The sequence below is a fragment of the Manacus candei genome, unplaced genomic scaffold, assembly GCF_025592945.1.
Source record: "Manacus candei isolate 608988 ecotype Guabito, Panama unplaced genomic scaffold, ASM2559294v1 h1tg000049l, whole genome shotgun sequence".
Classification (NCBI taxonomy): Eukaryota; Metazoa; Chordata; class Aves; order Passeriformes; family Pipridae; genus Manacus; species Manacus candei.
Window position 1 is genome coordinate 29,637,601 of NW_026138097.1, and position 21,971 is coordinate 29,659,571.

General features: G+C 40.9%; 1 protein-coding gene and 1 long non-coding RNA gene across 2 annotated transcripts in view; one reads left to right on the plus strand and one right to left on the minus strand.

Annotated features, from left to right (window-relative positions):
* Window positions 1–21,971, plus strand: part of LOC127476431 (uncharacterized) — a 41,441-nt gene that overhangs the window by 1,081 nt on the left and 18,389 nt on the right. The window contains exon 2 of the long non-coding RNA XR_007906611.1: window positions 5–615. This is a non-coding gene — a long non-coding RNA (uncharacterized LOC127476431). The remainder of the gene's footprint in view (window positions 1–4; window positions 616–21,971) is intronic.
* Window positions 4,901–21,971, minus strand: part of ANKRD33B (ankyrin repeat domain 33B) — a 46,441-nt gene continuing 29,370 nt past the window's right edge. Inside the window, exons 2-4 of the mRNA XM_051799318.1 lie at window positions 21,597–21,726; window positions 16,175–16,315; window positions 4,901–9,439 (exon numbers count right to left, since the gene is read on the minus strand). Of these exons, the coding sequence (XP_051655278.1) occupies window positions 8,598–9,439; window positions 16,175–16,315; window positions 21,597–21,726 (1,113 nt within the window). The 3' untranslated portion in view covers window positions 4,901–8,597. The remainder of the gene's footprint in view (window positions 9,440–16,174; window positions 16,316–21,596; window positions 21,727–21,971) is intronic.

Sequence of the window (21,971 nt, forward strand, 5' to 3'; positions counted from 1 at the left end):
TCAGGGCGAAACTGAGGCACACAGGAAGTAAGCAAGTCTGGCTGGAACAAGCCCTGCACTTGATTCAACACAGGAACAGCTGCAGCTTTGATACTTCTGGAAATACTCAGATGGTGATGTTGGATTTAACTTGTTTTCTTCCCTCAGTGTTTTCTTTAGCCATATCCTCCGGTGGTGGTGGTTTTCTTTCTCTCATTCAACCTCACATTCTCTTTACTTTAGTCATATGTGAGTTGACTGGTGTACAACACAGCTCTTCACATGGCCTCATTTTGTTGCTTTTTCAAGTTAACTAATTCTTGCCCTGAGGAAATGTGATTCAATCCTCTAATAGAGGAAGAGTGACCAATATAACATATGTTCTGTGTCCTGGGATAATGGGCTTAGGAGGGAAAGAGCCAGAGTTTGCCAACCATATTTGTAGAACTTTCCTAGCATATTTATAGATTTTATGCACTTTTTTTCTTTCACGCATCCTGAAGCTGGGATTTTTTTTTAGTGACTAAAAATGGCTACAGTTATGAATGGGATCTACACCTGGCAATTGAAGAGCATACCTGGAGATAAAGAAGGAACAGAGGTCTCCAGACAAGACCCAAGTTTAGAGTCTGGCAGGTGAGCTGTTTGTCTGCAGTACATGGTTAAATCCCATGGCTGGCTTCTGTACAAGTTGTGTTTTGTAGGAGGTGGCCTTGGGAGACCTGCAGACAGGGAATTACTATAATCCAGTCTGGATGTCACGAAAGCATGGATTAATATTTCATCTTCTGCCTGTGACTGTTGTCAGGCTCACTTTGTTCCTGAGCTGGGGCTGTGATCCTCAAAAGACAGCCTTGAATTAAAGATTAAGCTAGTGTTTTACTTGATGGAAAGAGAGCAGTTCTCTGCAGAGGACGGTGACAATGCAGCTCTTACCCAGCACTGCATGCAGGCATTTAGAACTTCCCAAATCCCAATGTCAGAGCAAAGCTGCAGCGTGGTGCTGGAGCTGGCATGAAGGGAAGGGTCTGTGGCAGTTGTGAGACTGGTAATTAGCCAAAGGTGAGCAAGAGGCACTAAAAGTGCTCCAGGAGATGCCATTGACTCTGCTGTCTGTGAGAGAGCTCATCAGTAACCTGCTGTAGAGAGAAACAAGTACCTTATTGGAAAAAACAAAAGCTGCAAGGAAACCAACACAGGTCAGAAGAAAGCCTGGGTCAAAGCCTTCCCCCAGGTTGAGGATATGGAAAGGCAGCCCTCTTCACTGGAAACAGTTTAGTTAAGCTGACACAGCTTTCTGTGTGGAAGCTGATTTCAGGGTAAATAATTTATATTGCTTTAACCTCAAACTGGTTCTGATTGATTAAGTCAAGTGAATATTAGCCTGATTAAAACCAACCCAAGAGAGTTTGTGCACATTTGTTCGGCTTAATTTTCAGTTAAACCAGCTCAACTGGTTTTTTTGGTTTTGTTTTTAAATATAGACCAGACCTTGTCATGATACGTGGCTATTTCCTCTTTGGAGAGCTGACACACAGCACTTTTCTCTCGGCTTTCTCACTAAGCACAGTAGCTTAGTCAGTCAGGGAAACTCTAAGACAGTTCAGGATATTTAAGGCTCATAAGCAGGCAAATTGTTGGGCAAGTGATTATCCAAGAATGTGGAGAACCCGGTTTGAGCATACAACCAAAACTAGTGCCCATCAGTTACCATGACCAAAACAGCTACTGTCACACAGCAAAGACTGGTTTTTGAGGACCAGCCACTCAGCAGCTGACAGTTTCTTCTAGCAAAGAACAGGGCAGATATAGGAAACCCTATATAAGCCTAGATAGGCTCTTGCTGGAGGTCACCTTGTACTGACTGGGAGACCACAGGCAAACACCACTCACTGTGCCTATGAACAAAAACAAGAGATAATGTAGTCAATCATGCAAAGAGTAAAACTCATGTTTTTCAAAAATCACAAGTGAAAAATTGATCGTGCAAAACATCCACAAAGAATGTTTTTAACTGAGCACATTAGTTGCAATTGAGTTTACCAAACAAATTTTTGAGAGGAAAACAAAGAAAAATTAGTGTAATATGGCTGGTCTGTTTGGTTCTATTGCTCACCAAACAAATGTTTTATTTCACTCACATGGATACACTTCAGGAGGCTGTGACTGCAGCTTTTGGAAAAGGATACCAGGTGGTCAAAGGCCACATTTCCCTTGCACAGAAGCTGGGTAAATGCTGCACGACAACTATTCGACTACATTTCCCTGGGAAAGCAGCCAAGCTGATCATACAGCATGTCTGCTTTCAGTACAACTATGTTTGTATATTCTTTTGAAACACTTCTTCACCTTGTTTTGGAACAGAACTTTTAGTGGGGCCATTACTTAAATTCCCCACTTTCTTATTGATTTGTGTCCTAGTAATACAGAACATCCCCACACTACTGGCTTCTGCAAGAAGCTTCAGTATAATGGCAGCAAACACAAGTAAACCTTAACTCCTACTGCTGGATGTGGTTGGAAAGTAAATATTTTATCGCCTCTGTCAGCAGAAAGCTGTGTATAGAGATTCAGAAAGCAGCTTTGGTGGTTAAAGCTGCACTGAGCTGACTTCAGTTACTATGGCACCAGGAGTAAAAATACCATGGGCACACACATGCACGTGCACACACACGGAGCAGAGATGTTGAAGCAATTCCTGTGCCCCTTTCTTGATCCACATTTAAAGGAGCTCACTGCATGACCAGGGCCTTATGAGAAATCACTGAATGCATCCAGGATGGCACCTGTGAGCATGGATTCTGCACATCTGCCTCTTGAGGGTTTCTGTTTATTTTTCATCTGTTAGGGAGGAAGGGCTTAGGCAAAGTAGTGGGAAGCTGCTACAATGGGAAAGGGAAAATGAACCACCTGAACCCATTTTCCCAACCTCCTGTTTTCCTGGGAGCAGACTGAAACAGCAGCATTTGGCCCACTAATTATCCACAAACCTGTGCACACTTTTATAGACACAAAAGCATCCTATGACCATTGTAAATTCAAATGTGCCAAGACAAGTGGCAAATTTAAACCTGACTAGGCAAAATGATTATGCATAATAACTTTAATTATCCGATGAAGTACAATTTTTCACATAATCCCCTTCCTCTTCACATGCAAGTGCTCCAGTGTTCAGTGAAAAGGCAGCTGGTCTGTTTTCCCTTTGTAGCCTTCATATTGTAACCTGAATTTGTTCCTTTCACAGAACAATTATTTAATACTAGCTTTTTTAGAGGTGGTCATCAATAACATATTTGAGTGCTTCATATTATCACTGGGAAGTAAGAGGATTTTTATATGTATAAATTTTATAAATTTGTAAACTTTTATATAAAACAATTACTTTATATATGAAGGAAAAATGTGTGTGACTGTGTTGCCAATAGGTAGTTTTATAGGTAAGGTTTAATTTAATATCATTAAATTGTTTAATTATATAGGTATTTTATAGGTAAGGATCTGATTTGGAGCATCCAGTTTGCCAACTTTGGGATATCTTTATTTAGTGCATTTAGCATTTTAAAACACGTGTTGGTCTAAGTATGAATCTGGCTGATGTCATTTATGCTTCCCAGTGATCATCAGCTCCACAGCCAATGCAAAAAGGGTCTAGAGTTTATGAAGTTTTCCATAAATACTATATTTAGCTGTACATAGGAATTCTCCAGAAAGAAGAAAATTCCTGTTCTCCAAAGCAAGATGAGTTGAACCTTCTCATTTGCCATGTGGTGTTCTCCAGGCTTCCTTGTAATACTGGGATGGCCTGTAATACTCCTAGAGGTGTCTATGAATACTTTTTCTTTTCTTACTTGGATGACTTGAGAGCTGTGGTCAGAAACACTTCAAACACTACATTTCGGAATAGAGTTTTCCTGTATTGTTCCTTGGTGGACTTTCCAAACAGTCTTTCCCTGGAAGTAACCCCTACCTTGACCTTCTGCAAGCAGAAAAGATGGTTGGGGGACATGATACCTGGGGATGTGTAGCAGGATTTCTTTTGTTTTATTTTTTTTTTTCATATGGGTTGGGGGTAGACTCTAGAAAAAGTGTCTCCAGGATCATCAGACAACCTTTACAGCTCCTGAGGGGTATCCAATTGAACTGAGCTGATACAGGACTATCCCTGTGTGAGCCAGTTACACTGCTGAAGAGTTTTATTTCTGAGGAAGCCTTTGCCTCACAGCATATTTGTAGCCCTGGTTTGTGTTTCCCAGCCTAAAAAATTACCTCTTGACCTGCCTGTTAACAGAGAGGAGCAATCTTAGACCCATTTAAAGAGTATGTCTATACCAGAATCAATTACTTGATGTCTCCTTTTCTGAACAAGATTATTTCAGTTTTTCATTGTGTGATCTGTGTGTATCCTGCAGCCAGACTGCCACCTCCCTGCAGGCTGCCTCTGGTCTTCAGACCCTACAGGCAACATTATTTCTCTAAAGGGCAGGCCTGGCCACATTGAACACCTTTAGAACAGGTACACAGGGAAGGGCCTATATAATGTTCCCTGTTATTTGTTGTTATTTTGGCTTTGTGTTTGTCTTAACTCATAACTGTTGGTAGTTGGGTTGCTCTGCAGTCTGGAGAGGGTCCCTGGTGGTCAGCCTGCTGGGTGACAGGTTTATTTGACTATCTTGTTGTCAAGATGGCATTTTGCCCAACCCCTGATCAATTCTGTTACAACTCTGTCCAAAATCACTGCTGTGTAAATATTCTGTAATATTATTAATGTTTTTAATTTATTTCTTTTATGTTCATTTAATATTTATTATTCTTTAGAATACTTTTCTTTAGTATTTTGCAGAAAACTAGTGCAGCAAGATGCTTGGTTTGCTGGGGGCCAAGCAGGAATACATGGGCTGAGGAGATGGACACGAATGTCCTTTCCAGCTTGTTGCCCACCTGTGGCTGTGGGGTATCCAAACAAACTGTGGAGTGTTAAGTCATCAAGCACAATGAGCAGACCTAACAAAACCAAGCTGTGTCTCATGAATTACAGAAAAGGGAAGGCTTCAGTGCAGACCATCTGCAAGTCAGCATATTCTACATATTGGGTCCTAATTTCAGTCCTTTTTGGAAGTGATTTGCTGAAATGTAGATGATAAAAAAGAAATGCCCTCAAAGAACATTTCATATCTGTATGCCATTTTCTATTCAAGGTGTTTTTTTACTGGCTGCCCTAATATCTGTCCATCAGCAGGACAGCATGAGAATTCAGGACTATTAAGAAAAAGATGTTCAGTGAAGAAGCCCAGTGAGGATTTTTGTCAAGGCTTAAGGAACAGTTTTTCATTGGCATTAAAAAAAAAACCCTCTAAATGAATAATACATAGTGACCCAAGGAGGCAATTATATGTAATTCTCTGTTCCCATATGAAAAACCTTCCATGGTAGTCTCTTCCTTATGACATCACTGCTCACCAGAGACGAAACCACTATATAATTTTAGAGAATGTTGGGAAATGCTTGGGCTTTTCACTTTCCACCATCACTAGATTAAATCCCTGCTTCTTACTGCAGAATTAAGTCAGCCTATTGGGCTGGGAGCTTCCTGGTGAGTGAGCATTGTGGTGACATGTTCAGAGTGTACTGAGGAAAGCAATGGCTGTGAAGGAAGAAACAGCCCGTGCTCCAGTTTCATTCACAGTGTTCAGAAGTATCTTTTCTGCTAATGTGTGAGACTGCAGCCTGGTATTGAAGGCACGTAGAAAGCCTTCCTCAACCCTAAGAATCAGTGTCCCTTTCTCTCTGTGAGAGCATCCTTTTCCAGCAGCACCTCTTCCTTCCCTTCGTCCAGCTGCCAGGAGGTGCTGCCAAGGGTTTGCATGCTCTCTTTTAGGAGGTAAACCATGCTGGGGGACAGTGAGGCAGCAGGGGAGGAAGGCAATGGGGACCTGTGCCTGCATTTCCAAACTAGCAAGTGCAAAGCTTTACACAGATGCACAAAATGGAGTCATACTGTCCGTAAGGGTGTATGGGACCACCTGTTTACAGCAGAGCAATGTGGCTGCAGGCCAGCAAAGCAGCGACTTCTCTCTCCACCGAGATAGTCAGACAAAGCCCGATGGGGGACAAATGTAGTGGTTTTGTTTTACTCCCATGGAAAAATTCACAAGGAGTGGCAGTTAACCCACAATGACTCTTTCCAGGGAAACCGAACTGATTTCAGGTGGTGCTGATGAGTCCTTTGGTGAAAGTGAATGAGCTTTTAGATCTCCTGAAAAGTGAAAGGCAGCATCCCCAAACCCCTCTGAGGAATAAGGTTGCCAAATAAGTTTAACAGTTTGCGCCTCTTTTAATGGAAATATCACATATTTATGCACATAAACACAGTAAAGTACAAAGGATTAGAAAATGGGCTTAATTTTCAGCCCCCAATTCTAACATACTGTATGTTAATCCCTGAGAGCACCTGTCAATTGTCTATCTCTTGCAAGTGATACTGAAAGTGCAAATTCAAGTGCTCACCTGCAGCACAGGTTGCTTTTCAGATACTGAATCTGAGTGCTAATCTTCAAAATGCTAGGTTGGCAGTAAACAAAAATTATTAGTTAAACCATTCAATCCAATTTAATTAAAAATCCATCCTGATACCTTTGCCACAGACAGCTAAAAGATTGTCTTCCTACTCTCCAAAGTAATGAGTTCAGCTTATATTCTGGTCACTCCAAAGCCATTGTAAAATTGGTGCCTATGAATTGCACAACACTGATGCACTTGCAGACTAAAATCCTCTTCGTATTCACAGGAAGTGTATTAGCAGGTGCATATTCCTCCAGCTCTGACCTGGGAGTGTACCTGGCAATGCAGTCTGGCCAGCACAGCTACTCCAGCAAGAAGTAAAAAGAACAAGCTGTGTGCAAAATCCTTGTTTTAGACATCTGTCATAACCTCTGTCAAGCCCTGACACCACAGATGCGAGGTGGCAGTGCTGATCTGAGCACTAGTTTTCAATCAACTGAATTTATTTCTCCCATGACATGCACAGTTTTATTACAAATTCAGTGAGACCACGGCCAGGTTTTGTGCTGTGGGAGTAAAGGATGGAAAAGTTTCCCCTCTCTTTAATTAAAGGGAGAAGCCAGTGACAGCAGGAGGTGGGGTCTGCCTGGCTTCCAGCACAGCTACACCTTCAGGAGGACACACCACAGCACATTTCAGTTCAAACAGGCACAAAACCTGAGCAAAACCTTACCCTGAGATGTGCTGTATGACTTGCTGTTTGTGTTTGACCTCTACTTCTATGAACATCATCTTTCTTCAGCAAGCAGCAGGTTTACAGCCCTTCCTTATCAGAATTTGCCAGGGTTTGGCAGGCTGCCCAGGCTGACTGCTGGTAAAACCAAAGGAAGCCTTAACATGGACTGCAAGAACCTGCAGCAACCTGTGGGAACTGCTGCTTGGAGATGCACTTACATACTAGGGAAGGTTTTCTCCCAGTGTTGAGAGAGAGAGGGGTGAGGTACTGCTCTCCCTGGGCACCCAGAGGTGTAGTATCAAAGATTACAGTGACATCTGACCACATTAGTGCCTGAGCTACCTGATACTGCATTTCGTAGTATATAGCTGGACTTGATACCTGGGAAAATTGAACTTCTTCAAGCTGCATAATTTTCTTGTCCTGGCTATAATCTGGAAAGGCTCACACTAAACCTGGTTTTTAAAACAGGAATTTAAATATCAACCTGAAAAAAACCCACCTGTGCCTCACCATCTCCCTTATTTCACATTTTAATGCAACGACAAAAAATTCCCTGAGACTAAAGAGGAAACAACAGATAACGGATAAAGGGAAACCTAACAGGGGAGGCAAATCTTAGGTGATGATGGCATTCAAATCTTATCTCAGCTTCTCTGTGACTTCAAAGAAATCAGTCCCTGCCCTTGATTTATACCTGCAGAAGATGTGAATACCTCAACTGCAGAGATATTTCATATGCAGCCCTTTTTATATTCAACAGAGCAAACAATATGCATTAAGACCTGTATCCATACAGACTGTATAGAGCTGTACAGTTTAATACTTATCCTTAAACTTTGTTTACTGAAAGAGAAATAAAGTGCTTAGTATATTCAAAACAATTGAAGACCTGGATTTTCACTGCCACCAACACTGGTATGTTTTAAACTTTTCATTATTACTATAAAACCTTGCAATACATCTACCTATGGAAGGAGAGGAAGGAATGTCTAGTGTCAAAAGAACAACTCCTTCATTTTGTCCATTACAAAATGAACAAACACAAAATATAATCCTGTCACATATATGTTGTTTTTCAAGCTGTTTCTCAGTCATTCACCTGGAGCTGGTAAAACAGGAATCTGCAAGAGGACTGCACCACTTAGAACTTCCTCTCAACAGCAGACAGGCAAACTTAGCGAGTCTTCCATCTCAAAATATAATTGTGCTCCAGCATCAGACATGCTGTGGCATAACCCTTGCTGTATTTCTGCACTTTAAAGGCCATTGCTCAGTATTCCAGCTCCATGAACAGTGGGCCTGCACAAAGGCATTCAGTCTGTTATCTTGCTCAGATAACAAGACTAGTAGCTCAAGAACCTTCTAAACAACTGCCTTTAAATCAGGTCCTGCTTCGGGTAGGAGACACCTGCCTCAGCTTTTGAGTCTCTGCTGCTCTATTCTTGTCCTGTTCCTCTGCCTTCTTCCGCTCCTCTTTTAGCTCCTTGTATCTCCATTTGGGAATCTGCAAATAGGGGTCATCCTTTGCACTGCTCCTCCTTCTTGCCTTTTCTGGCTGGAAGGTGGGTGGAGGAGCCTTGCTGACACGGACTTTGGGGATGACAAATCCTGGCCTGACGCTGCTCCGTCTAAGCAGGTGAAGCGGTAGGAGGCTTGCTTTCCTCGTGACTACTGTGTTCACTGCAAGGCTGATGGGCTGCAGACTGGCTCGACGTTCCTTCTTCTTGGGGATCACTGTGACTTTGGAGTTCTGAAAGAGCTTCTCGTAGCTGCTAACGTGATCTTTGTCTTGAGATCGGATCTCCTCTGCTCTCTGCTTCTTAAGGATTTCCTGCACGGCCAGTCTGCGTTTACCGACAGAGGGTGGGCTGCCTGGGCACACAGTCCGGCATGCCAGAGCAATGAAAGGACTGCCCAGGCTTGTTGTCACCTTCACCATGTGGTCAAGGACCCCATCTTCTTCTGGGCCATAGAAAGACCGGAATGAGACAGCTGCCCGTACGCACTCAGAAATCTTCTGCAAACAGCTTTTTGGCTCTGCAGCCTTGGCAAGAAGTTCCTTCATCTTTGGCCATTCTGGTTTATATTGATCAGAAAACTGTTCTGGGCATGGCCTGTCCATCAACTTTTGCATGATGAAGGCAGATTCTGATCTTCCTGTGAAACAAGCCCATTCCCATGAAGTCAGTCCACGGCTTGGGTCAGTCGCATGGACATTTGCCCCTCAAAAAAACAAATCAATGAAAACCAATTAGTGTTAATTAATGAAGTGCTCACACTTTTGTTGCTATGATCAGAGGTGAGTCCCTGCAAGAAAACGTCATATAAGATACACAGTAATATTTGTATCAAAATGAAGATGCACTAAGGACAGATCAGGTTCCTCACTTTCAGAACTCCTGATTTATTTAAAACAAACTAAAAAATAACAAAGCTGTATATATAAAATTCTCTTAATACAAATAATGAAATTACGAATTTCAGCTGCACTTAATCTTGACTGGCATTTTAAAATCGATTCACTTAGCTGACAAGAAGAGAGTGATGAATATGGAAAGAAGCAATTCTGTACACAAAAATCCTCCCCATACAGAATACTGGACTTTGCACTGATCACTGCCACTTGTAAGGGAGATCTTGGGCTAGTGATCACAAGTTCCATGAAAATATCAACACACTGCTCACTAGGGGTGAAAATAGCGAATAAAATACAAGGAATTTCTAGAAACGCATTTAAAATGGAGAAAAATAGAAAGAAAAAAAAGGGGAGTAGAGAAAACAAGTGTGCAATTCATGTTCTCTTGCCCCAAATCTTCGTTCGCGAAGCCCAGCCGTGATGATGATGATCTCTGAAAGGACAGAATGGAATTAGGAAATGTTGTGAGGATGGTAACAAGGGTGAACAAACATAAGGAAAGTTACCATAAATGTCAGAGAGTAGATAATGAATGAGATGGACCTTCAGCCTGAGCCCAGAACAGCTGTTCTCATCTACCTGAGATTACCATCCCTAAGGAAATGAAGTTATTGGTAGCAAAAACACACTGTTACTGCCAAGTGGACCAGCCATGAGAGGCAGCTGGGGCACTGGTTAGACAGCAGAGGCCTAGACATTTGAAGTACAGTCTCAGGTCCTGAAAGAAAATGATTTCTAGTGACCTGTCCTCCGATTCCCAATTTATGATCTTTATCCCTCAATTCTGACATCTGTCCCCATCACCATTCTTTTTTTTCATATGTTTCTCCATCCCTCTCCATCTTTGCCTTCCTTTTGATCTCTTCATGTTCCCATAAGCCCCCTTGTTCTTCACTCTTATGCTTTCAAGTTGCGTTACACTCTTCTCCTCCTTTACAACTTAGTACTATATCCACATTCCTTGTCAACCAGGAAATTGCAGGGAAGTCCTCTCAGTTATGGTATTAGGGTGGGACTGTGGGCATTTGTCCATGAGGGTGGCATGTGCCCAGTTCTGCTTACACAGAAGAGTTCTGTAAAGGACAGTGGAAGCTCAATACAGAGTACACTTGTGGAAGAATTGCTGCAGAACGAGCAGCAACAAGTAGTTTTGGAAGCTGAAGCTAGCAGGACACTGTTGCAAATGCCCAACACATTACAGCTGGTGAATGCTAAAGGATGCAAAAGGTATGTCCAAAAACTGGCTTGTTGTCAACAATTAAAAAGAATCTCATAGATGTGTCAGGGACTTGACAACTGGCACATATCCTGTGAATTGCACTGCAATGACCCTGGGCACACCACCTGGGCACACACATCTTGATGTTTTACAGTATGTGGGCATGTAGGTGAATGAATTAAATCAGTAGGACAATGAGTGAATATGCTGGTTGCAGGCAGAGATGTTTTTAAGCTGAAAATTCTTTGTTTTATATTCTACCTTTGAACTTCGACTGATCTCAGAGGGAGCTTTGCATGCTCCAGCGTGCAGACTTCGTTCAGCAGGTCTGCAGCACGTTCCCTGGGACAGGCACTTTGCCCAGCTGCTTTAAATATAACTCAGCTTTGCAACATTCAGTCACAGTTCACACGTTACTGGCCCTGTAGATAATTTCTGGGTTCCTTGAAAGAGTTTAAAGCTGGAATATGAACAACGTTTGACTTATTGAAGGGCTTCTATAGCAGATGAAGCACCGTTTTCAAACAGTAAACACAAAACAGACCTACACAGATCTTTCCACAAAAGAAAAGACAATCTATCCCATAACTTTGGAAGAAGGAGATGTCCAGAGATTGAGACCTGAGGAAAAGAGTAGAGAAATACCATGATAATTTTTTTTCTTCAGGATAGATTATCTTAGGGACAGCATTTCAAATTAGAATAAGGAGGAACTTAATATAAGGAATGGTAACCAGGAATTGGTTTGTGATGGGTTCAATATAACCTTCCCCACAAAGGAAGTTTTGGCATTACAGGAAAACAAAGGAAAAAACTCACTTTTAACCCTATTAAGTACAAGTTGACTCCTAAGTCAACTGAGAAAATTGCTAAAAAGAGGATGCTAGAGACACAGATAAGAGTGAATGTGGACAGAGATAACCTAAGCAAAAGAGCTGATCTCAGTTTAAGTGTAATTTGAGTGAAATTTGCAGAAAGGACCATTCAGAGAGAAAGAGCACAGGCGTACTGCACGAGTCAAGCATGGGGCCCAGATTGGAAGACAGAAAGGAGGCAAAGAGGAGGAAGAGTCAATCAAATCAAAGAGTTCATTAGCTCTGGATTGAAGAAGGGATTGCAAGATCTCAGAGGCAGCAGGGTTTGATGTGGTTCATGACTGCAGAAGTTCCAGATAAACCACTCTAGGGAGGAAAAAAGACATACAAACATACACCCTCCTGCTTCACTAGCCTGTTTTGAAACTTCCTACCCAAAGTTCCTACCCTTGAATCTCTCACATCTCAGGGTAGCCTCTTGCCCTAGTTCCTTCTTAACACTTGCCTGGATCTGTCCTCCTTCCCACTAGAGGTGACTGGGACCATGGCAGACTATGTGGAAGTTGTTTCCTTATTGTACATGTAACAAGCAAGGAATTAATACAGGAAGAAAGAGAAGCTAAAAGAATTGTTTTCAAATATAAAATTTAATTCTCAGCTTGTAAACAAGCAAGAGGTATAGACAGCTGTTTACTATTATCTTCAAGAAAAAGTAATTCCAGCTCTGATATGGTGCATCCAGGAGACCTTGGATCAGAGTTGTTAAAAAAGAGCAATGTGGGAAAGCGCTCACTGGGGGTTCCCCACCTTTGCCTGGGAACTGCACTCAGCTCTTTTCCTTGTCTGAGCTAAGCCTGGCCATGTGCCTTGCTGGTTTGGACCCTGATCCACAGACTTAATTTTTTGTTTGACCTCAAGACTATTTTGTCTCTACAGACTATCCCTTGTCACCTAGACTGCCCAACAACCACTGCAGTATTGGCTGATCCTGTCACAAGCCCTGCTCTGTTCCTTCAAGGAGTGCCTTTGTTGATGAGGCTAGTGCTGAGGCCATGCTGTCACCATTGGCTCACCTCCCTTTGAGGAGTAGCAGGCTCCTGACAGATAAGTCACCAGGGCTTTTGGAAAGTTTATCTCAGAAAACAATACTATGGAGTATTGAAATCCCAACCTTTCAACAGAAATCAATGCTCACTTTGTACCTTGTATCATGAAATCTCTTCTAAGGTGTGATTTAGTATAGTTGTATTGATTTTCTGTACAAGTCAGGAGACATTTCTCAACAAAACTGTCATTCAGTGGAATGCCTTATCTGGAATAGGCATGAATAGTCATGTCCCTTTGTAAATGTGATAGCTGTCTTATTGAACTAATTGTCATTTCACTGTAAGCATAGCCTACAAGTTCTCTTTTAGGAAAACTGCACTTGCCACTTGCCTTGCTTTTCCTAAAAAGTTGCCCTGAAGATCATTTTTCAGCACAATTAGTTTGAATACACATGCTCCTTTAGGATATCAATATCGTGTTTTATTAAGAAGGTTGAATGTCCTTTGAGATGCAAAATTGACACCTGAGTTTAAAAATGGGGAGTGAGGAAGCTCAGGTATTGTTACCAACCTGAGCTTGGTTGCCTACTGAGGCAGGCAGTATTTAAAACTCAGTCTCCAAATCTGTGGCCACTCTGACAACTTTACTAAAGCAGCACTGAATTTACACTGGAGATTACAGCAGGGCTTGACACGTGAATAACAACCAGCATTTCTGGCTGGCTCGCTTGATGAGTGCTGGCAGTGGCGCGGTCCTGGCAGCGCAGCAGCCTGTGACAAACTGCTGATGAGAGACTGAGTTCCCCCTTACTCGCTGTGCACTCACGAATAGCAAATTCACACGTTCCAAAGACTCACTTTGAAAGAGCGACATTACGTCCAAGTGTCTCAGAGTGCCTTAATCTTGTAGTGATTGACCTTGGCCACCCTCCAGGAACTCAAATTTCAGAAAGAGCAGTCACTTCAACAATCCAGCTCCAACCATCTGTCACACATTGCTGTTACCTTTTTCCCCATCTGACTGTGCTACATCCAACATTCAATCCAGATTTCAAATCCAGCTGGGAAAGTGAGTTATTTTGCTTTACTGACCTCCTGCGTTGCTGTAAGTAGCTGGCCATCCATAGAGGTCTTACCCAAGCCACTGAACAAACACTGGGTTTAAACACCTCTTGGCTGTAACTCTTCTCTAAACACACATACCTGCTTTGTAGCTATACCAGTAGACCCACAGCTGATTATGGGTGTTCCTTCCTATGTTGCCATGCATTTTTACGTTTTAACAGAACTTTGCCGGTTTATTTGTGAAATCGATTTTTTCACCAAATCTTTTAATAACAGTTCCTTTTACCTTCTTCAGCGCAGTAGCACTTTATTGTCAGCAGTCACTCAGTATCCCTTAACTCCCAAACAACTTCTAAATCCATTCTGAATGAACATCTTCCTCCTTCCATTTCAGCAGACTCTGCAGTGCTAAAAAGTACTCAGATATTAAAATGGGTGCAGGCAATTTACCACACTTCCTTTGTGTCCCTTATTTTGAGCTGAAAAGGTGAGGAACTGCAAAATACTCACCAAAACATGTATATAAATTGCAATGTAGAAACTCAAGAGCATATTAACTCTAGACCTCTTTAGTCAGTGGATGATCTCTGGTATCCTCACTGTCTCTGATGAACAAACAGGTTGATACAACTTTCTGTAGGTAAACTCAAGGTAGAGGACAAGAAAGCCATTTTCTGGATGGCTAAAGGTTTGTTCTCCCTGATATTCTGTTTTCTTTTGAATCATGAAAACAAGAAGTTGGCTATTCAGATGCCAGAGGCAGCAACTACAACAGTGAACTTGGATAATACTTTCTGTACCAGAATCAGAATAACAAGGACTGAGTTATCTACAAAGCAGAAAGGTCGTGAAATAGCTTCTAGTGACCTAAACAGAAAGAACAAGCTTCCATCACATGTCTAGTGAGAATAATAGAAGGCTATGACATTGTAAGGCAAATTAGACAAGTCATAAAGTCTTAGGATTGAAGTTTCTTTTTAAGATTCATAATGGGCACTGGAAAACTCCAGACTAGCATCTGCACAAAGAATGTGTTAGTCCAGAAAGTGCATCTGTTTCTAGCAGTATGCTAGCTCTGACAGTCATTTCATAATTTTTTTAATAAAAATTTAACTCCAAAATGAATGATCTGATTCCAAAGCCCTGATTCCAGTGTAAGAGGCTACAGAACCTTGGAGAAAATGGCATGCCAGTCACCACATCATCTAAACGTTTTCTGTGTCATATCGATGTCTAGAAACTGGATAGTATTAAATGAATTATAGTAATATCACTACGCTCGATAAATTCCTGTGGCTTAAAATATTTTGATTATGAGCGTTTAGACTTCCATGACAGCAAAATCACTGAAATGAACTACTCATTCAAGATCTCTCTCTATGAAATGGACTTGTAGGACTCTTGGTCTAGACAATAATGATATTCACATGTCATTTGTTATAATTTCCATATTATCTAATTTGTGTCAAGTATCTGCAACTGAAATACAAGAATATATACTAATATAAGCTAGTTATTTAATTAGTATATAATGATTTATATACAAATTACTCTATATTAAAATACCATACAACATTGTGGCTGAATGATACTCTATGCTAGGACTCCTCCTGTAGAGGCTGTTACCCCTCCAGGGGCCTTCTGAGTCTCTTCTCCAGGACCCCTTCAACTTGCAGTGCAATACAGCTGGAAATTCAACTGCAGACAATAGCTAATAGCAAAAACATAATTCCTGTTCTCAGATGTGAAGAGAGACAGCTGGGAAGAGATGGACCTGCTCACTCCCTGTGCCATGACTCCCTCCTTGCAGCAGAGACAGACCTGCTTGTACCCTGTTGCCCATAAACCTGGAGACCAAATTCAGAACTGTAGAGGCATTGGAAGAAAATCTACATTACCAAATTTCCCACCAGTGTTCCCTGTGGGATATGGCTCCTACACCCAACTCTCCTGATGGGAGCCAGAGCCTCCAGAGCTCTCCAGTCCCTGCCCCAGCTGGAGGCACAAGTGGAGGTCTGGCTGTGGTCCCACTACCATCATGCAGGTAGCAAGAGACCTGCATATCTTCCCCAGCTGTATAATGAATTTCATTAGCTCCTTTTCTACAGATTTTGATGCTTCTGCTCCCCAAACTCTCCTGGAGATAATGAATCTCACCCTGACAGCTCTTGGAGAACTCCTGGATGAGATTCTAAAGGCAAACTGAGTGCCCCTGAACCCACAGCACGTGCCTTCACCACCTTGTCTATGACTTATTTAAAAGCTGCACCCATTTCCAGGGAAGGCTGCACCACAGCTCACAGAGCAAACATCTCAAGAGCCAGTTTTCTTCTTGGTGTTTGACTGTCTAGTATTTAGTTAGATGAAGACAAAGAAGCAGCAAAGCACTTTGCATACCTGCCATCATCAAGGCTTTCACACATTCTGTTCGGCCCTGCATTGCAGATTTCATCAGTGCTGTGAATCCAAATGCATTCCTCTTCTCAATATCAAGCCCGGGAAAATAGTTCAACAAATAGTTTGTAATGGTTATGTGCCCTTTAAAGAAATGAAAAAGCAGAGAAAATATGTCACAGAATGAAGGTACTCCCTCAAGGTTAAACCAAAAATTACTCCTGTGGGCTTGATAACTGCAAAATGCAGATAATTAATAAGATCTCTTTTCTTTGTGTACTCTTCCAGTCACTGCAGTTATCAGCCTTTGGCCTGAGGGTTGCAATCAGCCTTAAGTGGCACTGACTGTGTTGAGATAGAAGGTGAAAAACTTGGGTTCTCACCTTCTCTCAAGTTGCTCTCCTTTCTGAAAAGTCAGTTTAAGGTAAGGGAATAATTGAAGGCCAGAGATGGTTCACTCTGAGGTTGCAAGGGGCCCCAGTTTCTTGACTCAATGAGTAGCAATGCAAAGGGAATCCCTACATCTTAAGGAAGGATGGCCCATCACCATGGGTAACTGACTGCAAACCTTTTTCCCTTCCCTGGTAAAACTGAGCCTTACAATCATGGTGCTTCATTAAAAAGTGATGATTATGTATAGTTGTTTCAGCCAATAATACTTAAAAAACATGTCAGGCCTGATATGAGAGAAAAGACTATTTTGTGTAGGATCCCACATTTTTATTTTTCCATCTGACAGTGTAAAGCCACTTGTCTACTCACCAGTAAGAGGAAAATGATGTTCGGTTTTGGTAGTAAAAAAATTCATGTGCCTTGTATGCCAGGATAACTGGTGTTAGCAAGGGCCTACTGAGGACCTGAAGACATCTCTGGCTAACTGGTTGGAAGATCAATTAAGACATCAAATCTTTATAATTGGACTCTCAGGCAAATAGCGAGTGCCATTATGACTCATTTAAAACAGTTTTCCCTTCACTTGTCAATCATTTTATGATGCTTTGATGCTTTATAAAATAATGCAGTCTGTCAGGCAGCTGCAACAATCACAATTTGATTACTAGGAGCTGTAAGAATATTCTCTCATATCACTCTGTAGTCCGGTTGAATATTCTGTGATGCATTACATTCAAATTCATCTAGAAATGGCACTGAAGCAGATTATAATTTATACAGGACAATTTAAAAAATCTGTGGTGTCACATCTGGTCCAAATTTAATCAGCAGTGGCTTTGTAGCAACACAGTCCTGCACTCACTTTGAAAAACAAGTTAAGAAAATCTTTACTGATTAATTTAAGATATTTTGCAGATGTTACTCTTTTTCTCCTACAATTTCTTATGCTCCGCTACCTTTCTGCATAACTGGAGACTCTCCTGAAACCTGAGCATATGTAGAGATAGTGCAGAAAAACTCCAGAGTCTGAGAAAACCAAATAAAGAGCTCCCAGTACCTTGTGCAGTCTGATGAGAATAAAATATAAAGAGTCAGCAAACCACAACAAGAAGAACAAAGCAAAAGTGAACTGGGTTCAGGGCAGGATTGAGTGACCTGGTCCTGCTTACTCAATACAGAGGCTTCAGCTCCACTGACTTTATGGAATAAGATCAGATCCTAGCAGGGTATTGGTTACTACTGAGAGAGTCTTTGTGCCCAAATTGTTTTGCACGACACTCTCTGTCTCACTGATGTAGAGCATGTGTCTTCATGAAGGCTTTGGAACAGTTGAAATACTGCTTTTTGACCACAGAAACCAGAGACAAACTGAAACAAGGAGAAATAATAAAGTGGAAGATTTTTCAGCAGTTATTACATCACTAACGATTTTCTTCCCTTTGTCAAAAGTATAATTGCAGTAAGAGATGTTTTGCAAATCTGGGGTGATGCTAAGAGTTAATCCTGAAAGACCTTGCTCAGCATAAACTCTCCAGGGGACTACAGATGGCCTTAAATGAGACAGAAAAAAAATACCAACAATAAAATAACTAAGAAAGTTAAGGAGTTTGAGATTCTCAGAAGTTTCATGTCTCAGGGATTCCTTACAACCTCTTCAATTTTATTCTGCAAGATCTTCTATCCTCTGAGGTTTGCTTCAGATTTCTGGTTCAAACAGATCTAAAATTCAAAGCAAAACTCAGAGCTGCCAAGTTTTTGTTCAATCCCTGTCATACGCTTTTGATTTAAGGCCATGAAGTTTGCTTTGGTTCTCCTGTGTCTGGGTGCACTAGCAGTGTGTACCTAAATCATAAACCAGGTGAGTCTTCTGTGATGTAAAGTCTGCTATGAAAGGCGTATGCAGCTCTAAAATAAATGAGCCTGGCCTCGGCCAGTTTGGGGATACTGAATTCAAATCAGGCTTTTGCTGTTTGCAAGCCAGATCTATCTTCTACCAGAACTGGCATGCTAAAGGTACACTTCTTCTCCCTGGGAGCCATACTTAGAGATCAGCACAGATGTCTGTAATAGCTTAATTTACTTAATTGCTGCCACAAAGGAAATGCCTGTAATGATGACAATATTGCCTAATAATCTATGTAAAACAGGCAGAAGGATAAGCTGCATAGTAAGGAAGATGCTTTGTCAAATAACATTGCTATTTTGGATTGTACCTGCAAAACACTTTTGTTTATTTTGTGGATGGTGAATGGATGGAACAAAAGACACCCAGCATGCTTTATCCTCTGGGTGTTTTAGGTGTTTGTGTTCTCATGTCTTTCTTAATGAACAGAAGCTGGGATAACTTCCAATTTTGTGTTTTCCTAGCTCTACAGCCTTGCCCCAAACTGGTCCCTGTAATGTAAAATATCTATACTCTGTAAGCAAATATGACTCTGTCTGAACACCAGTGCATGCCAATTACCTTACACTGATGTAACTATGTCCCCATCAGCAACAGAACTGACAAAAAAAAAATAAAAGTAATTTTCCTCCTTCTCCCTTCTCTTTTTTAAATCACTCTCCTTCCTCCCTTTCTTTGCACTTGTTATTTCAATCTCTTGTTTGCATCAATCCCTACTTTTTTTCTGCATTGTCCTCATAATGATGTTTAATGATTTTGCTTCTGCTTCAACAGCATCACCATTCATTTCTGGGCACCACCTGCTGCAGGCTGCAACGAATTTACAGTTTTGGAAGGCAAGCTGTCTTTGAAAAGGGATATAAGAAATAAGAAATATTGAGAAACCAAATGAACAGACCAATTTTTGAACCTGAAATTTACACACAAAGCAGGACACTTTGTGGTTATTTTTGAATACCAGTAAGCTTGTTAAGAAAGTACTGCTTTTCACTGATCTATCCAAGCTGTCTTTCTCAGGACAGCCCATGCAAAAAACTTCAACTTTAGATACTTTTTTTGAAGGATGAGAAAATCTCAAAAGCAATATGAGAAACTGAATTCATTTATCTTCTGAGACTCAGATTTGAGCATCGCATCTGGGCAGTCATTAAATGGCATAAGCAAGTGTGGATTTTAAACTCCACTAGCACAAGTAAATAGGTCTCTCTGTCATCTCCCTTGGCATCTGTACCTCATAATACAAATGCAGCCTCTGCAACATAAGGAACAATTCCTCTGGACTGCAGCTTTTTTCCCATCCAGCTCCTCTTTGGGGTCTGGACATACATGATTGCTCACTTGGCCAGTGGATCATAACAAAAATAGTAGCACTTTCTGAAAACTTCTAATATTACCTTACAATTAACTGAAATATTGTGGATTTGCTATTAGACTTTCCATAGGAAACCCCATACTTTTGGTATAAATAACAGTGATCTCAGAATAATTTATTTTGCAAAAAAATGTTATATTTCCATGTCCTAAAGTTAAAAAAATACCACAAATAAATTTTCATCTAAAGGCAAGCTTGTATAAGCTTTGCTTCCAGATCTTTATAATACACTGCTCAGCATTACTACTTAACATTCAGCAATAATTAAGCAGCATCCATTGCACTGTAGCTCCTCTGATTGCAATGTTAACCTCACAGTAATCTCTATTAACACTACAGCATCTTGTGATAATTAATTAAATAACTAGTGTTAACACTGTAGCTCAGGATTATCACAGGCAGGGGAAAACATCCAAGTTGCTGGGGGTTTGTATAAGTGTCTGCTGACTACAGTCATTTCCAATTGCTTTGGGGATCAATAGCAAGTACTGGCAGAGAGTGTCAAGTGAATGTCAGTCCGCTGGATTAATTCTGAGCTCATTATCATGAGTTATAAAGGTCAGGAAGGAATGAGTGTTAAGTCTTTTGTAGTCCAAATTTATATTAGGGCAGATAAATAGAAGTAGATTAGTGTTTTGGAGACTTCTCCACTTTCTTTGGAAAGCTACCATAACTCATGACTTTGCTATGAATGTGACTACTGTGGTCACAATTGTTTCTTCCAGATTCAAGACCCATCTTGCAGTGACATGATAAAAACTAAGTGTACGTTTCCCTGTAAGTCCCTGCCTTTGAGGAGCGTGCTTGAGGGATGCAAAGGAAATCTGGGATGCAGAGCTAGGCAACCCTTGCAAAAGTTTTTAGACTACAAAGTGATGATGGCATCCTTGGCGAAATTTTTGCCGATTTATGTGCTTTGGCACTTTGTTAACACTTGTAAGAGAAAACTAAAGCTTCTCTTAAAGATTAAAGAGCAGCCTTTCAGTTTTAACAGAAATAATCAACTGAGGGTTTTTAACTGTACACTTGAAACTAGTAGCTCTCTTGGGAGTTTCTCTTACATTTAAGTGATCTGATACACTGGTTTACTGAATATTACCATGCTGGGAGGTATAAAAGAAAACCTGGGGCTAAACCTGCTCTCACTCCAGTTTGCATCAGGATTAACATGGTTGGCGTCAATATCAGTCTGTTATAAAAGGAGCACTGGCAAACACTAAATCTTGTTGAGGATTTCTTGCTTTTAACTATGCAGTGGATGAAGAATGTCTTAGCAGATAAGGTATTTGTTAAACGATGATACATTTTCCTACAGTCAGGAATTACTACAGACCCACTGAGGTAGGTGTAACAAGCATGGGAGAAAATACATAATCAGCAGTAATATAGCACATTACAGGTCCACAGTGTTCACTTGTTGCTTGCCAGAGCAAACATAGGAAATAAGCTTGAAAGAACAAAGCAGTATAATATTGCACACTTGGGACAAGATTTTCTTTATTTTTTAAGTTAAAATAATTAATGGTATCTACTAGAAATGTATAACTTTTGTTGTCTTAATCTACTGGATAAATATTACTATAGATTAATTAGTTGAAAGAAAACAATGACAAACTTACTTGAGAGTGGGTTTGGCCAGAATTATTTTACACAGATTAATTTCTTTTAGCAATTTGAAAAACAGTCCTAAAAAAAGTAGCCAAAACACGCACTTCTCCCAAGACCCTGAGTGTAAGAGGTGATACAGAGAGCCTTACCTGCCTGTGCAGCTGTAATTAGAGCTGTGTTCCCTTCGTTGTCCTGCCAGTTCACATCAAGGTGAGGGCATTGTGCTAAGGCTATTACAATATCCACATAACCTTGGTAACAGGCAATGATAAGACCATTCTGTAAGTAAAATATAAAGTGAGAGGGAAGTTTACCAGACTCAAAAAAGTTCAGTGAAGAAGCATACTAGTCTGCTTTTTTATTTATTTTTTTTCCAGACCGAAGAACTGAAAAGGTATCAGCATAACTAGTGATTAGCTCCAGGCACAATGTTCAGATCTCAAACACTCCTTTTTATCTCTGCCCTTTGGCAAGTAACATTTGATACTCCTCAGAAATACCTAAGAGAGTAGGTATTACATTAT